This window comes from Acanthaster planci, linkage group LG16 (assembly GCF_054643075.1).
Source record: "Acanthaster planci isolate LZ-2023a linkage group LG16, COTS_SCS, whole genome shotgun sequence".
NCBI lineage: Eukaryota > Metazoa > Echinodermata > Asteroidea > Valvatida > Acanthasteridae > Acanthaster > Acanthaster planci.
Window position 1 is genome coordinate 10,399,975 of NC_141792.1, and position 22,918 is coordinate 10,422,892.

Sequence of the window (22,918 nt, forward strand, 5' to 3'; positions counted from 1 at the left end):
CGTACCGTATACGCGGTCACGGCAGTGTCCGAAAATTGTGGCAGTGGCTGCAAACAGCACGTTTAATTGTGGAAGTCGCTGGATTGCGGCTGCAGCCACCTCCCATCGGTGTATGTGTTATTGCCAGCCGCAGCCTTAATTTGGACAGTATGGTGCCCTTGTGAAAATCGAACTGTATTCGAATGAGGTCGATACTGGACTTCAGACGTCCCCATAAGACTTAAGAGCTCTTCTTGTTTTCATGTCAAACTGCAGACAAAAAACACGAGAATTTTGCTGTTGTTTTCGAGACATTCCTCGATGTCGAAATGACGTTCGACACACCGAATCTGACTTACATGGCCCTGTACCTGGTGGGGGCCAGTATGGTGGCTTCGACACCGCGCTCTGCCACCCACTGGAAGCTTCAGAAGGGAGAGGACGGTGTCGTTCTCGTCCAGCCGAGCCTGGCCGAGGATGCGGCCAAAGTGGCCAGCGAAGACCCGGTACTCACGATCTTGACACAGCAAAACAACTACGACGTTGTGGACCAGGAAGGAAACCGTGGAGATAGAATACCTCATGAAGGAGAGTGTGTTTCGTGTGAGAAATTGGAAGGGAATGAACGACCAAAATTCCAACCGTAAGGAAAGATAGGAATGACAATGAAAGAGTTCCACATAGGCCCCCTAGGCCTATACGGAAAAAATCAGCATAGGCCTATGACTTTCTATGAGATTTGTCTGACTTATCTCAAGGCCCGAGTCAAAACTGTTTTTGAGTAAATGCTGTAGAATTTTCCTTGCTAAATTTAACTTTTTGGGACATATTTTTACTTTCTGGTGGCTGTTGTAACATTTTAACATGTTTAAGGGGAAATTAGTAAAAGTGTTGTCCGTATAAGCATGGGACTCTTTCCGAAAGAAATTAGGCCTACCACTTGTATTTTTCCATGATGTGCACCAGGATGAACCAAATACAGGTAGGGGTTGTGCGACTAATCCAATACAAAATTTGAAAAAGGGGAGTACTAACGCTCCACTCTGAAGAGTTAAAGTACTGCCCTAAATTCATCGTAGTAGGACCTGTCTTGTTCGACAGTTTAATAAATGACATTGAAAAAGTGAGAAGGATTTAATTGCTAGAGTGCAAGAATTCAGAGGTGTTTGTTAGCAGCCTGTTTATCATGGCTTTTGGATAGCTGTCTTCCAATTTCTGATGTTTGATTGTTACAATCCCGTCGTCAGATGATCTGTTAACTTTATTAACTGGAACGTAACCTAATGTCATTTTACACGGGCTATCATTAACATACTGAATAGTTAAAAAAAAAGAAGGATGGTGCATGTTAAAAAAGTCTCAATTGTAGTTATTTGTACTTGTGTCATTGTAATTTCAAGTTATTGACAGCTTGGTGTACTATGCGATGTTAAGTTGCTGGCATTAAAGATAATGTAATACTGCTGATGATGGTCAGGTAATCCATATTATCCTTATTACTTTGAAGTGTACCTAAATTTGAACACCTGCTTTGACTCATTCTTTTCCTTACTTGTCCTGCAGAGTTAAACACAAGAATTTAGATGCACTGGAGTGTACCAAGCATGTGAATAAAACAGCCTATGATTCTTTATCGGGCATCATTGATCGAGCTAAGCACCCAAGCATCCCGGAACCAGAGGTTGCACTTATTTTTAAGAGGAGTGACAGTGATCAGGTGGACATGTCAGCTCTGGAGAAGTCGCTCAGGGAAAGGATAATAGAGGTACGAAGCAGATGTTGCTTAGCAACAAAGAACCCGTCGTTAACAATGATGCTTTGTTACTGTTAACCTGCATAAAAAAGAGGAGCCTGTTAAACAGTGAAACAAAGAATGAACACCCCACTTTGTACTCTTTTTAACTCTAACTGAACTCTAGATGCATTTATTTTTAATGCAGTTTTAAGGGAACTGTCAAAAGTTGAAGCTGGAAGTATACTGAAACTTTTATTATTTTTCTCCCCCATTGTTTGAAGACTCCCAATTCTCTGGCTGTCCTGAACCAAGTGGGCAACTACTGGCGAATCAAGGGCAACACCTTCCTGGCCATTGAGTGCTTCCGGAAGGCCCTGTCCATCTCACCCACCAACCCGGACATCTTGCTGAACCTTGCCCGGGTCCTCTTCAATGCCCAGCGGCTGCCTGACGCACTTCTCCTAACCCAGAAGTCCCTGCAGCACAAGGCGCCCGACCAGAATGCCTGGCTACAGCACTTCACCCTGGGTGAGGTGCACAAGGCGCTGGGCCACTACCCAGAGGCCGGCACCCACTTCCGGCACTCGCTGGACCTCAACCCGACCTTCCAACCGGCAGAGGCACACCTGCGGGACATGGAGCAACCACTGGGGGCCACCAATGCCACCCTCTACACCATCCTCATCATCGGGGTGCTGATCTCCGCCGTCTGCGTGGTGCTGTACTATGTGACGGAGGCCTACCTGAAAGAGAGCAACCAGCACCCACGGCGGTCGCCCAAGCTGGCTGTACCCTGGGACCGGGTTCGATTCCCCATTCCCCCACGACTGATGAAAAACAAAAGAGGTGGGACCTGTTAATTAGTTGGTTTATTGAACTTGCGCACTGCATTTAAAAGCCCTGCTAGATGCAAGAAGGGCCTCAAAGCAATGAAAAAGTGTGTTTAAAAGGCTTCAAAGATGTGGGAAGTGTGTCTAGGCAGTGAAAAGGAAGTTAATGAGGTAAGAATGGAAGTATTTTTCCACACTCTCTGCAGACCAATCATCTTTCTAGAAGATACTTGAAGCGCAAGGTTTTTAAAACTTGATAAAACCAGCACAGAATTTTCAAAAGTCTGAAACTTCAATTGTTCAGATGATACAAATCCTTCGGACGATCCATTATTTTTTTTCTCTAAATTTTCACGTGTGGCCTACAAACAGCACGCTGGGAACAAGGGGTATGGAGCCATGTGGGTTTGCCAAAAATATTAGAAATGAAGCTAAAACCGAACAAGGAAATTATCCTGGGGGGGGTGGTTGCTTTTTCCAGTTGGTGTTGTCTGGGAGGGGAAGAGAGTCTGGTTTTTGACAGAAAAAAAGGAGTACTCTCTATTTGCTTGTTAAAAATGATGGGGGAAATGCAAACGAGCAGTATAAACAGTGAGTGGCTGACGAGACTTAGCCAAGCATTACCCCAAGTGGAGTGTTTGGTTAAATGCTTCATGTCTGGGGTTCATCTATCACGGAAGACAGAAACAAGAGACAGACTCGGTTCACTTCAGTTCTGGCAAGTTGGGGATCAAATCTGAATTCACAGAACTCTACTCCATGGATCTTGTAATGCACGCTGGGCTTTTGTGCCGCTAGTTGAAACCTCAAGATTCGTTTATTTTATTAACTTGGTCTCTGCCACTGAGTTAGATCTTGCAATTTAACTGAAATGGAAATTATGCACAACATAGTGATTTTTTTTTCAATTAATGACAAACCACAATGTACACCTCAGGAAACTGCTTAATGGAACTGACTCTGACATACACCTGCTAAGATACTATCTGTTGCTGTCATGAGAAATGCTGTATTTGTTAAGGATGTATGGAAGGAAAGGTTTAAATTTTTCACCCGTGTTTAAATTCGGTTTTATTTACTGAAATAAAACTATTTTAGAAATTGGAAGTACAGGCTCTGTATTTACTTTTTGTTCATTGCTTTGACATGATTTAGTAGCATATTATTCAAACAGTTTTTATCAAATCCTTGTATTTTGCGTGCAAATGTATGCAAAATGTATGACTTTATTTTAGACTATCCTTTACGTCCGCTATAACATCTCAGAAACAGTGTTTTCTTAGAAAGCAGTGCCCATCAGAAACATTTAAAAATATTAAAAATATTTTCATTCAGGTTTTGCAAAACCTAAAACATATTTTTCATCTGAGATCATGTTTGTGTCGAACGGTTTTCCCTTTTGACATAAAAAGCTCATGAAGTACACATTTCTTGTGACGTTGGGGGAAGATCTAAACCGATATTTCATTGACACAAAAGGACAAACGTACAGCGGTGTCTTCGTTAATTAGAAACTGATATTGGTCATGAGCATTTTTTTCTACACATACAATCGACATTATCATACACCATATCACACCTTCTTGCCCGGAACTTTAAGAGCAAAATTCTAATTTACATGTATATTTTATCGAGGCAACTTGAACAACGGACTTGATATGTCTGGCGAATAAAAATCGTCAAGTACCATGTAAATGTTCTAAACAGCGGTTTAGTTCACGGTTATACACATAGCATTTGTCAGAATTTCTTACACTAAAATACGCGTACAGAATTTTGTTCATCTATACGTTTGTTAAAGTACCACACAACTGTCATAATACACATGTGGCTAATACACTACTCAAGAGAATTAAAGGAACAAGAGAACGGAATGTTTTTGTCATGGTCTATATGGCCTACCGTTAGAACAGGAGGCGTTAAAGTTATGTGACAACACCTGAATGATTTTCACATAACTGTAATGCCTCTTTTTCTAACGGTAGCCCAAATATAGACCATGACAAAAACATTCTGTTCTCTTGTTCCTTTTTTAATAGTGTATACACATGTAGTGCGTATGGTTCACTTGCGAGTTGCGTCTGTGCATCAACCGGGAAAAAAAACCTGTCTGCCTCTAGCGTCTCTTTACTTTTAAACACGCACTATGGTAAATTATCAAAATTAAAAAATGTTTTATTTTTACGTAGAAAAACCTACATTTAGGAGGAAGATAGTACAGTTTACAAAAATAATTATTCTATGTGAAATATTCAAAGTGCTAGTGGATAACTTTAATGCGATTAATTCTTTAAGAAATATTGAATGCAATCAATCCACAACTCTTACATTTCAATGCTAGTCCCCTACCGCTGTAGACCTACTTTGAATTCCCACTAATTGTGATAGAATAATTCCTGGATACGATGTAATGCAGACCTATCCACAAATTACTTATGGTGTCCGTGACATCTCGAAGATGTGCATGCATCAGTGTTCTATTGTAGTGTCAACAGATGTTTGATTGAAACAACTTCTTCCAAGCCGCGTTAGCGCACATTCATGGCGATCTTTTGCAGTGGTACGTAGGAAATGCTTACGCCAGAACGAAAATACGTGAAGCAACACTTCATATGTGAAAAATCGTTGGTCTCTTCCGCCCTTTTTTAAGGGATGTGGGTTTTTCTACTTATAGCCCCGTCACCGTTTATATACCTGCACGGGGCAAATGTAAATGGAAATTGTATTTTAAAAACCGGACGTTGCAATTTTCAGTTTTACTTGCCCGTTTGGCTTCCCTGTGCAGGATTTGACCCCACTTTTCTTCACTGTTGTTACGGTATTGCGTTTGTAAGCCAAAACGCGTATCTAATGTCTAAGGATGCGTGAACTTCATTCGATGCGCTGGATTTACTTAAAATGTGCCATATTCGGTGTGAACGACACCCCAAAGCGTAAAAAAGATAACACACGGCGCTAAATCACATTTACAATATTAATGAACGTTTGTGCTCGAGATTCTCTGGTAACGTTTGTGTGCGTACTAGTGAAGACCCCCTTGTTTTCTCCTTAAGATATCATTTCTTCAGGCACACGGTCTAACTTTTGGCGAATAGTGGCGATCACATGATTGGTGATTCCTTCATTCCAGCCGCTTTGCTGATCTGCATGATTTTCCCAGCCCAGGCTTTGTCCAGGATGAGGGTCAAGAAAGCGTCTGTGACCTCGGACACCCTGACGAAGGAGCACAAAATAGAAAAAGTTTAAAGCTATTAAAGATTGAGATGATTTTTTTCTCGGAAGTGTTGACTGACCAACGGCACTAACATTCACAGCCGTGTGCTGCTGGAAATGGAGTACGAGCAGCGCCCTCAGTGGGTCATGCACGACCGCACTCCAGTTGCGACTGTTACACATACGCAACTGTCTCGAATATTCTAATACTGTAAACGACCCAAAAAGGACATAACATTTTCGTCAGATCTTGCAGACATGCATCATTCCGTTTGCATTCAGCCTTTTTAACAACAGAATCAAGTTAATGAAAGACTGGCAACGGGATATCATCAGATATTAACAAATAAATATTCTATCGTATGAAAACTCACTCTAACACGCCGACCTGTGCCATAACCCCACGGGCCATTGGCTTGTCTGAATCGCATCGAAGAATGACGCGGTCCTCCTGGATCATGTTGGTGTCCACGAACGCGGGGCAGAGCGCCGCCATGGTGATACCCTTCAACTTGGTGCACGGATGCGCCTGTACCGGTGAGATATCGCAAGAGTGTATCGTGTGGCACTTAACAATGCTTAGCACGAATACTGTACTTAGCAAGGTAAGATAAGATATCAAAAGGCGCCAAACTTCAAGAAATTTACCATGAAAGACTTGGTCATCCCGATGATGGCATGTTTTGAGGCGGCATATGACGGCATGTACGGGATTGGACGCAGTCCTGCCGACAAACAAAAAAAGGAAACTTTTAACGTATAAAACTTGTCCGCCGGTAAAGTTTAAATATCTACCCGAACCAGACGCAAAGTTTGTAGGTACCAGACTAAGCAAATGTGGTATTAGTTAAGAAAAAAAGTTACATTAATTTACGCGCATAATTTGAAAGTTGAGATGGTACAAATTTGTCCATTTGAAAGAGTCTAGAAATGTATATCTGGCCCAGAATGTCTTATTTCCGACGGTTGTTTAACCTGCCACAGACGCCATGTTGATGATCGTGCCTCCTTGACCGCCCTCGTCAAGGCTCATGTGTTTCAACGCAGTGTATGTAGCCGTTAATGTTCCAATCTGGAAAGAAAGGTGACACAATGCATCACTTAGCAGGGTACCTCAGCTTAATTTATAATTTAAAAACAAAATTTAATTTTTTTATACAAAAAATTATTTTGTTACAAAATGTAAGTTACAAAATCAGGCTATGGCGCAACTGTTGAATTGAAAATAGAAAAAAATAAAACAAAAGCTCGACACATATTTGTGAATGTTGGAATATGGTTTACCAAACTTTCACAAGACATTTCGCGGACACTTTATATAAAAATCTGGTTGCCAGTAAACGGGACGACACAAACTGAAAACTCTGTGTAATATTATTGTAGGTTGTGAGTCAAAGTTATTAGTCAAATAAGCAAGTGATGCATGTCCAATATCCACACATATTACGTTTCCATCTCCTTCTCGCTCTTCCGGTATACTTCATCGGCACCAGAGATAAACCTTACCAAAATGCAATGCGTAGGCCCTAATCAAGCTACTTGACAAAACTGCGTTTGTTGACTGTGATGAAAAATAAACCAAAGTATCGCACTCGAACGTTTGCGTGGTTTATCTATTGTTGCCTTTTCAGTGTGCTGTCATGTGATCTTTTTCCGGAATGCCAAATCGAAACCACAACAGCGGCTCTGATGACCGCGGCTTGCTTGCAAACGTACAATTCTTAGAAAAAAGACAAAATGTACAACCCTCAAAGAAAAACTAGTCAGACACCCGCAACGATGTTACGCTATTCAAGTTCTCTCAGTCAAGAATTTTACGGGGAATTCAAGCCACAGCGTCAATTGGATTAATATTAAGGCGCCGTAATAGCCAACGCAGATTCTGAATAAAAAAAATTCAGGAAATGCAGAAATTTGCAGATGCAATTCTTTTAAAAGAGTGAAGTCGAATTTACTGATATAGGCCTATAAAAGTTACAGGTTGATTTATTGAGAGCATAGTAACCTGTGCCACGCCTACAGTAATTTAAATGCTGGGCCATTTTTCGTCATCGGTGGTGGTATACCAACGGCGTGTAGGAATTTAGGTCGCGACAAGTATGCAGTTCGTGAGTGACTTCGTCTCAAAGGCAAACGCGCCTCGATTTGCAGGCTCTCATTGGACAATCGCTGAAGGTGCGCGTTAACTTCCGGTTCCGTGGTTCCATGTAAATGGCGATCAATGCATGTAACCCTATGTGCAGTGCACGTGTGCAGTGGGCGTGGTTTAAACTGAAGTGACGTCACACTTATGACCCGGATACTTCAATAAGATCGTGCAAATATCTGTGACGGTCCCTGAAATGCCCATAAGATTTGGTTCTGAAGCTAAGTGAGAACAGGCCAGGCACTAAGCCAAAACTATGTGCTGACTTACAAACAAATAGCATTTATCATGAATGCCCAAGGAAGTGTACAGATGTAATTTATTTCTGAACTGTACCGTTCAAAATAAAAAGGCCACAAGTTAAACACACCTCAGAAGAAAAAAAACGTATGGCAGACGCCAAACAGTTCCCATGGCAGTGAACTGAACACGCAGTTGGCTCTTGACCCCAAGTTCCATCAAATTCCCTTATACAGCACAGCCAAAATTTAACAGGTACACTGTATACGTTTCAGTGTCGGCAACGCCTATAATTGACACTGACATTATGAACCATAGATCATGATTGCACCGACTCACATTGCACACATGGCCAACAACGATAATGTGTGAGGTTGTTGAAAGATCCATTTCAGCTATTTGACCACCATGTTCACTTCGACACCATTGGATGGAAGGGCTTAATGTGCAGGAATAAAATAGAATAGAAATGAGTCCAAAAATCTATCTCGTCTAAGTTCCTCCTTACGTAATTATTAACCTTATGTAACAGGTCCTACCATTATTGGAGGCATACTCACCACGTTCACGTTCACGCATAGTCGCCAATTCTGCTCATCTTGTACGCCTGCGTTGTTCACCAGCAGGTTCACCGTGCCAAACTTCTCCTTAGTTTTGGTGAATAGAGCTGGTTGTTAAGGAAAAATAACAGAGAATGGAAGTGAACCTCGGTTTTAAGTTCAGAGAAAACATGCACCCACTGTTTCTATTTAGAAATCGCAGGAATTAACATAAAAGCATACCCTCTAGGTCAGCTTCCGACGTGATGTCACATTTGACAAAGACCACCTTTTCTTCCCCGTACTTCTTGAGCTCCTTCTCCGTCTCTTTCCCCTTCGTTTCGTTGATGTCAGCTAAGCACACGCCCTTCAAATACAAAGAACATTTGGATACTTTTTCTATTGCACAAATAGTGATTATAAACTCCAAATGCACTTTGTTTTTGACAAAAGGGATCTCCTGAAGAGATTTCTTTTTCGAAACGGCTCCTAAGCCTTTCTAATGAAACATCTTACTCAGGTGCACAAGCTCCCCAACCAAATGTCGCCCACTCTGTGAAAACGAGTCTTAAGTCGCCAGAGCCACTTTGGCGTAAAAAGTCCTTTAAATAATTTTGCGCAGTGTAAATCAATAGGAACCAACAGCGTCCACTTTCATCAGGATGCCAAACTCAATTTGCTCTTTCCAATGTAAATGAAAACTCAAAAAATGGCTCTGGCGACTTAAGACTCATGTTCACAAAGTGGGTCACAAATACTCCAAACGACTTAGGGGCAAAAAGTCTTAGGGTTTTACTTAACACAACTAAGAGGATATACGTATACAACTACCAATTTTAGGATGTTTTTTGGCAACTGTCTGCCCTATGCACGTGATTACTGAGGGCGCCATATTATGGTTTCCGTGCAAGAAGCACCCGAAGATGAAAAATGAGCATGATTCTCGCGTGCGAACGCACCTTAACGCCTCTCTGAAGCAGGACCTCCGCGAAAGCTTTCCCGATGCCCTCGGCGGAGCCAGTCACAATGGCTACTGTTTCCGGGTCGAACCGAGCCGTGGCCACGTCGAAAGACGCCGTCGTTGTCGTCTCCGTGCTGGTCATATTTTCGTCCCCGTTGTTGACAGTGCTTCTGGTAATCTTTTTGTTGTCTCTGGATCCGCGAGGTTGGGAATTCTCGTAAAATTTGTCCGAATTGTCTTTGAATGAACCTGTCAGGAAGGAACTGGTGAGCTAATATGACCAGCGTTGTCTATCACCTTCTGTTGCATTTCTGTTTGCTTGTATGGTATTTCGGTCCACAACTTCAATAAACCAATTTCAATATGCCAAAGGTAACCAGTTTCCGATTTGTAGAAAAAGTCGAATTAGAGACATAGCATTGACTTTTCTTCTTGGACTCTGAAACTAAACCTCAGATGTTATCTAGCTCTCCACTTCATAGGCCCGTTCCTAAGGGATATTGTGCTATTGTACATCAGTCTTATTCTGCACAGGTGACGTAACTTACTGTCTTCCGGTACAAATTATTGTGCACCGCCAGGGAACCTTAGGATCGACGAGAAATACGGGGAAATCTTTCCAGAAAATGCCAATCAAACATCAGGCCATTTTAGGTAGCCCTTACACTCCGTATGACAACGTGTCACATCAGATACTGATGAGTTAGCCATGTGCATTTAATAGATGCGCGCTCCATGTGCGCTTAAAGGGTAGCTGCAGTTAATTTGTTTTAAATACTGACCTTCAAAATTACACGTTTGTATCTCAGTTAACTTTATTTCCAACTTTTGTTCCACTATTTCAAACAGTATTCGGCTGCCCTCCCTTCGTTTTTATGATGATTTTTTCCATATTCATGAGCAAAACTATGATGTCATCCCATGAAAAGCCTCAATGCTACACTTGTTTGTACCCAAAACTGCGCCGCATTTGGTAGATTTTGCTGAACCAACAGTTTTTCTTTGATGAGACCGTGTGCATAGCAACAAGCAGGCATCATGCCCTTTCTTAGAAACGATTTCAGTAAGTCAATTGTGGGTTCACAACTTGAACAGAAAAAACCCATGCACTGAAATAATGTCTTCCATAGATGACATCACGGCAACAGCGCTCTCAGTTGTCTAGGAATTCGGCATTGATGATTTTTAAAAGTTTTAAAAAGTGTACTTGTCAATGCGCTTACCCAAATGGGAATGTAAAAGAGTTTTCACACATTGAAGAAGAGTACAAAGTTGCAGAAAAACTGTGTTTAGGAATAATTCATTGCAGCCACACTTTAACAGATGTCAAGCAACGCCTGTATGAATGTAGAAAGCAGCTGCAAATTTCCATCTGTCCAGCGTAACAAAGTTCCGGTATCATGTCGTCAACCATCAACGTCAGAATTCCGTAGCCCAGCATGGTACTGATATCGCACAGCAAGTACATGTACATCTATATGTACAGGTTTGAATGTGTTTACATAGGTTGCATGGGTGATTGGAATACGTGGAGTGAAAAACATTAAGAGTGCTGCAGACTAAACCGCGCTGCGATACAAGACTACACACAGCTGGCAATGATGAGTATCGTAAGATCTGGTCCTCCTCAGCCAGCCTTTTGCAGAACTGGTCGGGATTTAAATGTCCAAGATATTGAAGCAGCCATATCAAATCGCTCAACGACACTCCTTCCCAATTATCCTGCTATTTTTATACTGAAATGACAAATATGTGAAGTAGGGTTAAGTTCCGCATTCTACTGCCACTGTATGTAATTAACTACACGTACCAAGGCAGGATTACTACACATGTAGCATATTATCAAAGTTTCTGTTTAATTTTCTAAACTTCGCGTATGGCACTCGAGCTCCAAGCAGCGAGTACGCAAATAAATGCAGTTGGAATTTGGACTTGGCCAGATAGAAACAGTAAACAGAGACAGTGTGGCCTGCCAGCAAGTACTTAATTGACTCAGGAAAGCAAGACGTAGTAACTTTGCCAAACCTTTTCAGATAAGTAATACTCTACTTACAGTGAATCGGACATTCTTTCGGACCATTTCATTTAGCTTAGTACTAGATGGCAATCACCCTTCCCACTGTGGTTCACCGGCCCGCAACGCACCTGTCACCGGATGCTAACTGGGCCAACTGGCTTAACGCAGCCATACCAACACCACTCACTCTGGTTGACCCGTGCAGCACTTCAACTGGTACGGGTATGATCGATGGGACTTGATTGCTTTGTTAGAGCTGAAGTTGCGACGGTTCTCTAAATTGCACCCCAGTTCTATACCTACCCGAGGAATGGCGAACACGATCACTTACCTGTCGAACAACAGAGCTTTGAACAACCACTTTACAAAACGAGAACACACGCTCCGCTTCACAGAAAGTCTATACGCTATATCATATGCATGACAGTGTCAGCGAATGCACGGATGTGGAGTGGGCGTGCACTGGTGTCCTACCAGGAAGCAGAATTTGTGGCAGTTCAGTTCAGCTGAACTGAATATACGTGTACTTCATGGCCTGTTATTATGCGTGGAGAGTAGTAGGCCAATGGGAACTAACGCATCCTTCCGTTTAAAGAAGACAAGTTTTATTTTCATTAGATTTCATAATGTAGGCCCCCTAGTTGTTCGTTAACTTACGTTAGCGGCGTCTCTCCGTCAGACACTCCGTAATCTGGTTACGGGGACACTTTGGCTCAGTGTGTCTCCGCCTTGAGAAACATTTACTCTGAGGGCTTGTTACATAATGAAAGCCAGCTTGGCTGGTCGTACAGAAGACCCAAGTGCTTATCCCCGAAGTCCTGCTCCCCTCTACATTGACTGAGATTCGGGAAGTTATACAGTGTACGTGTAATCCCAAACTGGGAGGCTTGCAGTTGTTGGACAAAAGTGATAGCTTGTTTGCATTGGTAGACAGGATCAAAGGCAAAGGTCAAATCTTATTCATGTCGGTGCACTTACCTTTCGTTGTAATCAGTTGTCAAACCACAAATTAGGGCTGAATGTAAGGCCCACAAGAATTCAATTTACAACACGGTTTCATCTGTATCGTGTACTAGCTGCAATACGAAACTAAGTGCAGGTCAAAATATTGGCATGAACCTCTGTACAAAACAATGCGGCCGTTTCACAACAGTGCGCCACCATGAGTTTGCAACGCGTTGGCCAATCACAGTGCGCGAAATTTGTCGACCTAATGCGCGTTTGGAAAGGGTCGACAAATTTCGCGCGTTATGATTGGCCAACGTGATGCAAACTCTTGGTGGCGCGCTATTGTGAGTCGCCCGTATTCAGTAAACAATCATGGCGCCTGAAAGTGAGACGTGCGACCTCGACCTAATTCTTTTCTCTTCCTTCGACACGTCAATTTTTTTAGCAACTGTTTTTCATTTAGAGTTCTCTGTGTTTTACGCCTGGCATAAAGTAACTCTAGATACGCATCATTCTCATCTGAATCAAGTTTAACAAGGCAGCAACAGTATTGAGGGCGCACTTCCAATTTACGGTCTCCAGTTTTGCACACAACAAATGTGCCCCCCTCCCCCTAAACTGTGAAGGCCAAGACGACTCAAACACACCTGCGTATTTACTGATTGAAGTTCAAATACATCCAACAGCTTATTTCACTGTGGTTAATCAATTCTCTTTTTTTATTTTCCCGACAACTATCCAGCCATAGCCTAATATACCGCACTAGCCTACATGTACAATTACGATTTCCCCCTTTCCTGTATTGTGGGGTAGAATGGTGAACATGCAACGAACTGTTTCTGACGCCCGAACTGACGACATACTTCGGGAAATATTTGAAAAATATACACTTTGTGATAATTCATATACGAGTACTGTTACAATATCTATTTCACATAAATGTACATCATGGAAACAAGCTAAATGGAACAATGGTGTCACTTGTAAGCTTCTGCTTGCTAGATGAATACCGAACTGAAACGATACATTAATATACAACCATTCGTGTCTTGCGAGAGACGTAGCGAAGCGAGAACGGCCTCTTGGTGCATATTTCCTTCAGTGGTGGTTGATAACGGTGGTACAACGACCAAATCTGCTTTACACTTTCGGCTAAAACATGACCAGAACGATAATATTTAAGAAATAAAGAACCACTGTAATTAGAGTTCAGCTTTACATCACGCTGTTCGTTTGCACAACAGGGAAGGGGGGGGGACAAGCTGCAGACTACCAGTTGAGTCTGCTGCCACCAAGAGATGCCTAAACCCTCCTGGCGAGCATGAATAAAGCCGTGTCCGAACGTTGCGACTGTGGATGAAAATAACTAACACACAAGTATAAGGGAAGCGGCTGCAACTAGACTCCTCGCCAGTGGCTTCCCAGACTGCATGTATCATTTTCAGACTCAGACATTGCATGTACTTTCGGCTACACGGCTGGATGGGCCATCCTCAAACCTACTGTACATTCCCAGCTCGCAAGTACCACCGGTAAATTTATAACACAACACCTGATTTGAGTAATGTACATTGATCAACAATGGCGAGGGCAAGGCATTCACCGCTTCTGAGTAACCATTTTACTAACTACAAAATTAACTTAATTAACCAACTTAAGAAACGTTAAGGGGAAAAAAAAGAGAAATAACCAGCCCCAGGGCCATATAGATACGATTATACAGTCGAACCTTGCTAATAAGAGCACATAAAGGACATTTTTAACTTCCAGTCGTTTGTTCTTCATTATTTTCATTCTTGATAATATAGTACAAGGTTTCTGGTATAACAAAGTAAGCTGTTAAGTCCAATGGACCTGTTACATGTACACGAATTAACGAGGTTCGATTGTACACCTAAACCCTTTCTAGATACCATTAAAGTCAACAGAACCTATGAGGTTTGATTGCTATTTCTGTACACATCTCTTATGTGATGTCTTGAACAAACCAAAAACCAAACAGGCGAGGAGAGACTATTTCCAAAACGCACAACAAAGACGGTCATACTGAATGACACGTAATTTCAATACATGTACATGATTTGAATAATCGATGTCATTTATCGTCACATAATTATTGGATATACAACAATACATTAATCCCCCCAAGCAAAAGAACTGAACATATGGTTGACATTCTGAAATAACTGTACCGATTTTCGAAGCACATGTATAATATTTATCTGTAACCAAACCAACATGTTTCCTGAAGGTGTGTCAAGTCTCATAGTTCTGCAGAAAGTCCTGGCGAAATCGTTTTAGATGAGCGCCCAACGTCAGGGAGGTCCCATGGAGAAAGCAACGCTTTGCAAGTTCGTGTTCCAAGCATAAATGAGCAGGGAAGCAGTAACGTATGGTAGGGTATATGTTGCGTATGGTACTTCAGCTGGTAACCTGTTCTATCTATTAGCATACGTCATTCTGTGCTATGCAAGTTTCTGTGCTGTGGGAGCTGTGTGAAAAACCTTTTGAGTTTCTTGATGGCTTCGTTTAGGCTGCATCAGACTCTGTTGTCTAGAGCTAGGTCTAGGTCTTCGTTCCATTGGAAATGCACGGAGACGCACAGACAATAGACCTAGCCGTAGCTCTGGAAGCCCGTTTCGGACACGGCCGTACAGTTGAGTCAAAGGCTTGTTTTGCACCCTGGATCATGAGCTGAAAGACAAGGCAAAATGTACTGCATACGGGCCCACTAACGATGGCAGGGTGCAATTAAGTCCAACCCATCACAAGTCCTGTCACAAGTCAGATGGCAAGGACTAGAGGGACTAACTATGATAGATTGTCCCTGTTCATTACGATAGCTTGTGATTGGACCATCTAGAGCTGACTAGTGACGGCTTGCTATGACCAGAGACAGACTTGACTGCAACATAAGCTTGAAGCAGTCAAAACTGTCCCATCAATCACCGAACGCCTGCCCCGTGTTGCTGCGAACTGCAAACAACACGGTATGAACCAGAGAGGTCTCTCTCAACAGAGGCAGTGAACAGTTCGTTAAAACAGTAAGTTTAATAACACAAGCTGAAGAGTTACAAGTTTCCATGTGCCTCATAGATTGGTTGGTGCAGTGAAAATAAAAATGTACAGTACTTTGTATTGAAGTGCATGAAGGCATAGAACCATATGCCTACGGTACCCGACACTCAAAATCAAATTCTTTTGTACATCTGCATCTGCATACAAGGATTCCTGATCCCCCTTTGTACAATACAAGACACGAGACTTTGAGGTAACTTGCCCGCCAACCTTTTGTCCCAAATTTACAATCCCTACGGCTACTGCATGAAGGTAGCGAGATTAGATGCTGTTGAATATTCATGCTATGCATGCACTTGATGCATAGTTATGATCTAGCTAAGCATCTTCATTGGCTGAATGCTTAAGTGGGGCAGAAACTGGTTGTGTTCTCTTTCTGCGTGACATGTTCATATTATGTCAGTGAGTAAAACGTTTCCATGTCTTGCTGCATAATGTACCTCAATTATGATTTGCAATGGGTTGGAATGTATTTCATATTCAAATTTACTTATTTTTTGCACAAATAACTTGCTCAATTCGTATGCTACATGATAAACATCACATGGCTTATTTCAAGTAGATTGACCATCATCAGTTCCTTTGTGAACTGCACATATATCAAATTATTTTGCAATCTCCTAGCATCTGTGGGAACTATGGCATAAATGTACTCGCTTCCCCTCCAACTATGTTACATTTGTACAATATGCTATTTAGAAAAAGCAATTCCTCACGTGCGATTTTCCAAAATTGATGGTTAGACTTTTAAACCAATTTTTTCCTTATAAATATCAACACCGATTTGGACAATTCCTTGCTTAAATCTGCTTCACCCAATAGAATATCGCTTTACTGGAGCTACAATGCCTAAATTGTGACAAAAGCAGAGATTGGACGACGGATTGTTTAATGCAAGTTGCAAGAGCTTTGGCTCCGCCCACACAGATCCTTTCAGCCAATTGTGCAGCTGTGACATCTACTTGGGTGTGAAAGCACAAAGATAATTGGATGAGCTGCTTCAACCTACTGTTATTTGGCTTCTGATTGGCCATCAGTGCGAACTCAAAATGTCACCCAGCCAGGATTGCTGCTCCCAGTTCTGAACAAGAGAAATCGCAGAAGATGGAAGTTGTTACAATAGCATAACTTTTATCTATGATTGAGCATGTCGGATTTCTGTGGTGCACACTGGATTCGTTGTTGGAAGGGGCCTATCTGACATGACTAACTTAATGTCCCATGGTGCTCCCAGGATTTGCTGTTGTCCTATGATGCCTAGTTATCATGGTTGTAGTGCAAAATCATGGGTACAGAATTTACCCCCAAATGCTCCAAGGTTCCCCCCCCCCCCGGTTGCGCCACTAGGGAAGTGGGTGTCATTTGGATCTTACAGTGTAGCTTTTCAGAAAATAAAAGACCTGGGGAGGGGCTCATGCCCCCAAGAGCCCCCCTCTCCCAGGTGCACCACTGTCAGATTTGACTCCACACTTTTTAGAGTTCAGTTTTTCTTAAGTTCCACAATCAGTTTTTAACTTAATACTGCTAAAAGCCAATTGGAAAGGCATCACACTTTTGCCTCATATTTAACAGCTGGACAATCCCCAGCTGAAAATGAAGAGATCAGAGATCAACGTAAAGTACATGGTTCAAAATAAGAGACTGGCAGTCGGTATTGTTAAAGTGCAGGGCAGCATTGCTTTATTGCCCAGAGGAGCATGGTTTCTGCTCACACGGTCAAAGACTTACAGCAGGTAAAGGAAACGGTGTAAGATAATTGAAAGGTACATACTGTGCACTTGTAAAATCTCCCCAGTCTGTTGACCCCGAGGGCTGTTGTGTCTGTGGTTGTGTCATGGGTTGTGTGGTGGGTTGTGTCATGGGTGGCCCTCCAAACCCTCCTAGTAGGTCAAAATTGCTCTGTGGTTGATTATTGCCACCTGCGCGACATGGACATGCGAGGAATAAACTTTACAACAGGTTTGTGTCAATAGATAACCATGTGCAGCCTAACAAAATAACCACAGGCTGGTACCAAACCACAAGCCAATCAGGCCAATGTTTCTATTTCTCATATTGGCCACGGTGATGCTAAACATAGCTTTGGAGACGGAAGATAAAACTGAAAAAAAGCAAGCGCAGCAAATAATTGTATAAATTGAGTAGAGCAGACACCAGCACCAAGGTGGGGGAGCGGGTAAGCGTAGCGGTTCTTTCCTCGCTTTGCACCAATGAGGCCCGGGTTCGAATCCCGGCTTGGCCCAGGCTTTAAGTGCATTTGGTTTCCAGTCCATACTCGCTCTCGCAGGTTTTCTCCGGGTACTCCGGTTTCCTCCTGCCTCTAAAACTGGACCTTCTTCCTAACTCTGTAATGTGATGCTAATTAATAAAGTGTATGAATAAACATACAGTTATTGGCGCAAATAGCCCGAGTTGCTGAAAGCGCCATTAAAACAAAGCAACAATAACAACAACCAGCACAAAGCAAAAACTCTGTTCACATTATTTTCTCTCCAAGTTTTAACAACGAACCATCTGCCTCATATGACATCACTCCTTTTTCTCAAGAATATCTCGGTTCAAGTTAGTACACATCGCACTGGGTAACCATTAGAAAGGTCATGCATGCATGAAAGGCAAAGGTCACTTGGGTGCAAAGGTCAATTTCAAGCTAACCACTGGCAAAGACAAATGTCACAAGCCCTTGAACAGACTTGTCACAGTTTGTTCACGGTTTTGTTCTTCCTCATGCACCAGTGGAAAAAGGCTAAATATGCTCCTTTGTACCACACAATGATTCTTGTCCCAGAGGGCCAAATAGTGCACCTTGTTGGATAAAGTACGGGGGGTGGGGGGGTGGCGTCAGTCAATTTCTCACCCTTCAAATTTCTCACCTGAAAAGCCAAAATTATTGTTGGGGGTCAGCTGTTGCTGCTGCTGTGTGGATGGGGGAGCGTAACCCCCTAGTAGATTCTGCCCCCCTGACTGGGGCATCATTGCACCTTGCCCTGGTGGGGGTAGCGTAGGGACTTTACCGCCCGGGGGTGGGGGCAGCAGACCGGGGGTGGCTGTCCCCCCTCCTGTACTCCTGGGCCTTGAGGATGAAGTTGTCCCAGCTTTCTTGTTCTGTGGTAAAGTCAAGACAGTCGTATCACGGAAGAGAATTTCTTGACACCAATGGACAAATCAAACTGTTCAGATAATCTATTTAAGTCCAAAATAATGCAAGGTCTGTCAAAGAGAGATTTGGCTAAAGCTCATACAGAAGAAACAGCAAATTAAGACAAAGAGGGATTGCTAATTTTCAGTGATGTGTGCCTTTGCAGTAACAATTCTCTCTGGTACACTATCACAGCACAAGTACCCTGAATCAAACAAATGTCTTACCCCAATGCTGATCTTGATAGTCTGGCCTTCTTTGAAGCCAAGATCTAGTTTTGGACCCGGGTTCTGTGCAGCCGTCTTTTCTTGTTCTTCTATCTCCTTAGATTGCTTGAGCCACCTCAAGGAAGAAATACGTAAAAAGTGACTTTCAAGTTAAACACAGAAAAAAAATCTGCAATGAAATTAAAACTACGTGTAATAGAGTGAACTCAATTTACATCCACGTTAAAAATCTACAAATCAATCCACTGACTCTGGGACCATTCTTTTAGATTTGACATGGAAGCCTCAAACATGAAGAACATGAAAGAATCTCACTTGAAATGGTCTTGCAGTGCCACGTTGAAATCAAAGGAGTCACCTCTGTCTGTAAAACCAATGCCTATAAATGCCTTCCGACCTGCAAAGATTGAGAAAAAATGACAATGCAGGCCATTCACAATGCAGTGCGCCACCAAGAAGTTGTTGTGGAGAGCCCTTCTTGCGGTGCATTATGGGATAAATAGTCAACGCAGTCTCACTCAATTGCGCTGTGTGCGGAAAACTTGAATTTTTTCCGAGTATTTGTTTGTCTTGGTTGGAAATTTGAAATTGCTTATTATGAATGGGTTTTAAGTATTCAAAATGATTGTTTTGTGCAGTGCAGGGAACGCCTCAATCAAATATCCCCAATTATGTAACGTACGAATTGCGCTTAATTGCGACGGCTTGTCGACAGTAAACTTGAAAAGTGGCCTGTCTGTCGCAAACTCTTGGTGGCGCGCTGTATTATGAACTGCCCACATTTGTGTGATATTTTGCAAAGTAAGGAGTTCTGTGCGAGAGTGGACGGGCAGGTCCCAAAATGGAACATTAAAGCCGTTACATAATTGGAGCAAGTACAACGAAGAGAAAAAACAAGCATGTCGGTTCCTATTGCCACAAATCTACAAACACTGAAAACGTTTTGACTCGGATTTTAATCCTGCACCTGCACTGAGTACAAGCCCCCCTCAGAGTGAACAAACCTCCATCCGATATCCTGATGACAAAGTAGCGACTAGAATCTAGCACTGCCTCCACTGCTATGCTGGGGTATGCTTCAACGGGAGCCTCGGCAAACAGTTCACCTGTAAGGTGGACGGCAAATCCAGGCATAGCCCTAAGTTTACCCAAACGACTGCTTTCCTTCACGGTTATGGATATTTATTTCAACACGATTAAGCCTTTTGCGAGTTAACTTTGAATAAAATCTGGTACACTGAGTTATTTGATTGTAGGTGGAAACAATAATTTGAATTCACTGTTGCTACATGTATACCTGGTGATTCAGGGCAAACTTTTGCATAGCGACCACCATCTCTGGAATGGCCTGCTTCCTTTGTACCCTTCTCATCCATTGGAAAACAGTGTATTGGTGCAAGGCGTCTCTTAGTAACTAAGCAAACGCTGGCCCTGAATCATGAGGTATACGTGTAGCAACAGTGTCTTCAGTCTGGAGAATTCAAATTGTTCCATTCATGTGAATTTAAAGAGCTCATTGTGCCAGATTTTATTCAAATCTAACTGGCAGAAATATTTCCTCGGCTTTGGGTTGAGGAGCTGGCTGTAACAGGATGGATTTTTGACACCTTGACCTATACAGATCACGGACGTGTATAATAAAATCTGGACTCGCAATGCCCTTAATCAGCTTATAGAGTCATTGAATCCACTCGCAGCCATTTTACCGAGCCGAATACAAAGCTTTCCTGGTAATGGCCGCCTTTGTTCTTCCTGACGTCAATAGTAGGGAGCCAACCCACGCCTTTGTATTCGGCTCGGTAAAATGGCCGCTGGTTGGCTTCTTTTTCATACAAAGGCGTTGTAAGTCCAGGTTTTTTTTATATAAGTCCGTGATACAGATGCTGCTGGTTATTAGACCTGGGGTCAGGAGCAATTGTGCAGTTAAACACATCACTGGGGTGATAAGGGGAAGACTCCCATCCCAAACCTACACGTGCATGTGGGCTGCACAGGGAGAGTATTTTCTGACCACTGTAGTGGCTGGAACAAAAAGAACAAGAGACGGCATATTTTGGCATAACAGCAAAGCCCCCTTAGTGGGAACTCACAGAGTGCCCGTTCAGATCCATACATGTGTGCGCTTGACGAGGGCCATGCTGAACACATGCAGCCAATACCTGTTTGAATACCTTTATGTACATGTACATGCACCAAGTTTTGACAAGCGGGCGGGGGGAGTGTGTGAGCCTAGTTGAAGACTTTCTGCCAGCTCGTCTCTTCTTTGTCAGTGGGAGGTACGTATTTCAGGCCTGAGTGAATTATGGGGAGGTACGTATTTCAGGCCTGAGTGAATTATGGGGAGGTACGAATTTCAGGCCTGAGTGAATTATGGGCATTGAAACTACCGAATATTTAGGTCAACATGAAACTCATTTTGCTCGATATGGGCACATTTACCTCCTTTGTCTTCCAGTCTGATGACACAATCTTTTCCCCGGGCAACAATTCGGAGCCTCCCAGTCCAGTCTGGAGCATCCAGCTTCCATTCTGACGCTCTATAAGAACAGACAAAATCCTCTCAGCCACCTTTCCATTGTGTTGGCGGGCCAGGGCTGTAACTTTGTGCCAGAAATGGTGGGGGGGGGGTTGGAACTGTGGGGGATGACTTGCCCCGACTTGGATAAGTGAAAAGTGGGAAAGGGGAGGTCCAACACCATATGGCACTCTATAGGGGGCGATGTTCATGATACGGATGTGCATCTGCAGAAAGTGTCATTTCTACAGAATCTTAAATCAGAATGGCCTATTTATCACTTTGTTTACTGTTCTCCTCTCTGAGCGTTACTGAATACATTCTGGATGGTGGGTGAATATGTAAAAAAATAGTCCAAAAAACTCTTCACAATCTGCCTTAATTTTCGTTCTTCTTGCGCTTTCTGAGGGCTGAAATATCCTCGGCATTGGGTAAAACAGCAGCGTACATCCGCGACGAACTTGACGAAGAGGTGTGAACATAGACGAATTAATTAGCGAATGGAATCTGGCTCCTTGACCTGGACGAAGATTTTGATGGATCTGGATGCATCTCAGTATATTTACAATGGCCGGGTCTGGTAACCAGACAAGCAGTGAATTGTCAGCTGATTTGAAACAAAATAAGCCTTATACTGTAGCTAGGGTAGAGGTACTGCATGGGTGATTTTGCACAATGGTAGAAAGGCAGTGCCTTGAAGTCTTGTGCTAGATCAGTCATGCGGTATTAGAAATATAAGGCTTAATTAATGGCATGGCCCAACTCAGCGGTGGTCATTCGCCATGTTCACCAAAACACCGGTAAGAAAATTGTGGATGTTTAACTTAAATTAAAATGTTGTCAAATTTAGCTCAACTAGAGCTGTAACGATTAAAGAATAGATGGTCAAGGTCACAATGTCATATACCTTTTTTAAAAAGTAGGTTTTGTTTCCTTATTATACTAGAAATAGGGTGCTAATGTGATTGAATAGGGCATGGACATGATGGAAGTGGGCCTACCCCTAGGCTCCATGAAGAACAGGACAACCATAATTATGACCAAGGCCAGTTCCGGACTTACCGGTAACCTCTGTTACTTGTTCTTGGCGGAATTCGAGTGAAAACTTGAACCTCAGGCTTAACACACAAAACACGCTCATAAACGTCTGTAGACATTTTCCTTTGCTATAAACGGCTAATGTAAGTGGAAATTAATGAAAAATATTCTGCCGAGCAGCAGACACATTGGCCGCAGGATGCGGAGGGTATCATACTAGATGACTGGTGCCATGTACGACCGGCCAATAAAATAACTGATAGGTCGATTACCAATGAAGACTATTTAATATGAGCCCGAAGAGGGCGTTGGA

At 42.7% G+C, this 22,918-nt stretch overlaps 3 protein-coding genes across 7 annotated transcripts; 1 reads left to right on the top strand and 2 right to left on the bottom strand.

Annotated features, from left to right (window-relative positions):
* The first annotated feature begins 181 nt into the window (after positions 1-181).
* On the top strand, positions 182-3,651 carry LOC110979078 (tetratricopeptide repeat protein 17-like). The gene is made up of 3 exons (XM_022234586.2): positions 182-622; positions 1,543-1,744; positions 1,996-3,651. Exons 1-3 carry the CDS (start codon positions 309-311, stop codon positions 2,572-2,574), a joined length of 1,095 nt encoding a protein of 364 aa, XP_022090278.1. The 5' UTR covers positions 182-308; the 3' UTR covers positions 2,575-3,651.
* Positions 3,652-4,043: 392 nt separating this feature from the next.
* LOC110979080 (15-hydroxyprostaglandin dehydrogenase [NAD(+)]-like) lies at positions 4,044-12,788 on the bottom strand. 4 transcript variants are annotated; one of them, XM_022234590.2, is made up of 8 exons: positions 12,639-12,788; positions 9,642-9,892; positions 8,926-9,049; positions 8,704-8,810; positions 6,733-6,829; positions 6,406-6,482; positions 6,132-6,286; positions 4,044-5,757 (listed from the first exon to the last, which is right to left on the bottom strand). In XM_022234590.2, exons 2-8 carry the CDS (start codon positions 9,783-9,785, stop codon positions 5,646-5,648), a joined length of 816 nt encoding a protein of 271 aa, XP_022090282.2. In that variant the 5' UTR covers positions 9,786-9,892; positions 12,639-12,788; the 3' UTR covers positions 4,044-5,645. The 4 variants fall into 4 exon arrangements, with proteins under 4 accessions (XP_022090282.2, XP_022090283.2, XP_022090280.2 ...); XM_022234591.2 differs by lacking the exon at positions 12,639-12,788 and adding an exon at positions 12,318-12,573; XM_022234588.2 differs by lacking the exon at positions 12,639-12,788 and adding an exon at positions 11,992-12,130.
* A 507-nt stretch (positions 12,789-13,295) lies between these two features.
* On the bottom strand, positions 13,296-22,847 carry LOC110979007 (adaptin ear-binding coat-associated protein 1-like). 2 transcript variants are annotated; one of them, XM_087146995.1, is made up of 9 exons: positions 22,630-22,847; positions 21,492-21,589; positions 20,057-20,158; positions 19,368-19,449; positions 19,053-19,167; positions 18,560-18,791; positions 17,458-17,605; positions 16,696-16,767; positions 13,296-15,302 (listed from the first exon to the last, which is right to left on the bottom strand). In XM_087146995.1, exons 1-8 carry the CDS (start codon positions 22,722-22,724, stop codon positions 16,731-16,733), a joined length of 909 nt encoding a protein of 302 aa, XP_087003121.1. In that variant the 5' UTR covers positions 22,725-22,847; the 3' UTR covers positions 13,296-15,302; positions 16,696-16,730. The 2 variants fall into 2 exon arrangements, with proteins under 2 accessions (XP_087003121.1, XP_087003120.1); XM_087146994.1 differs by having other exon boundaries at positions 13,296-16,767.
* Positions 22,848-22,918: the final 71 nt, after the last annotated feature.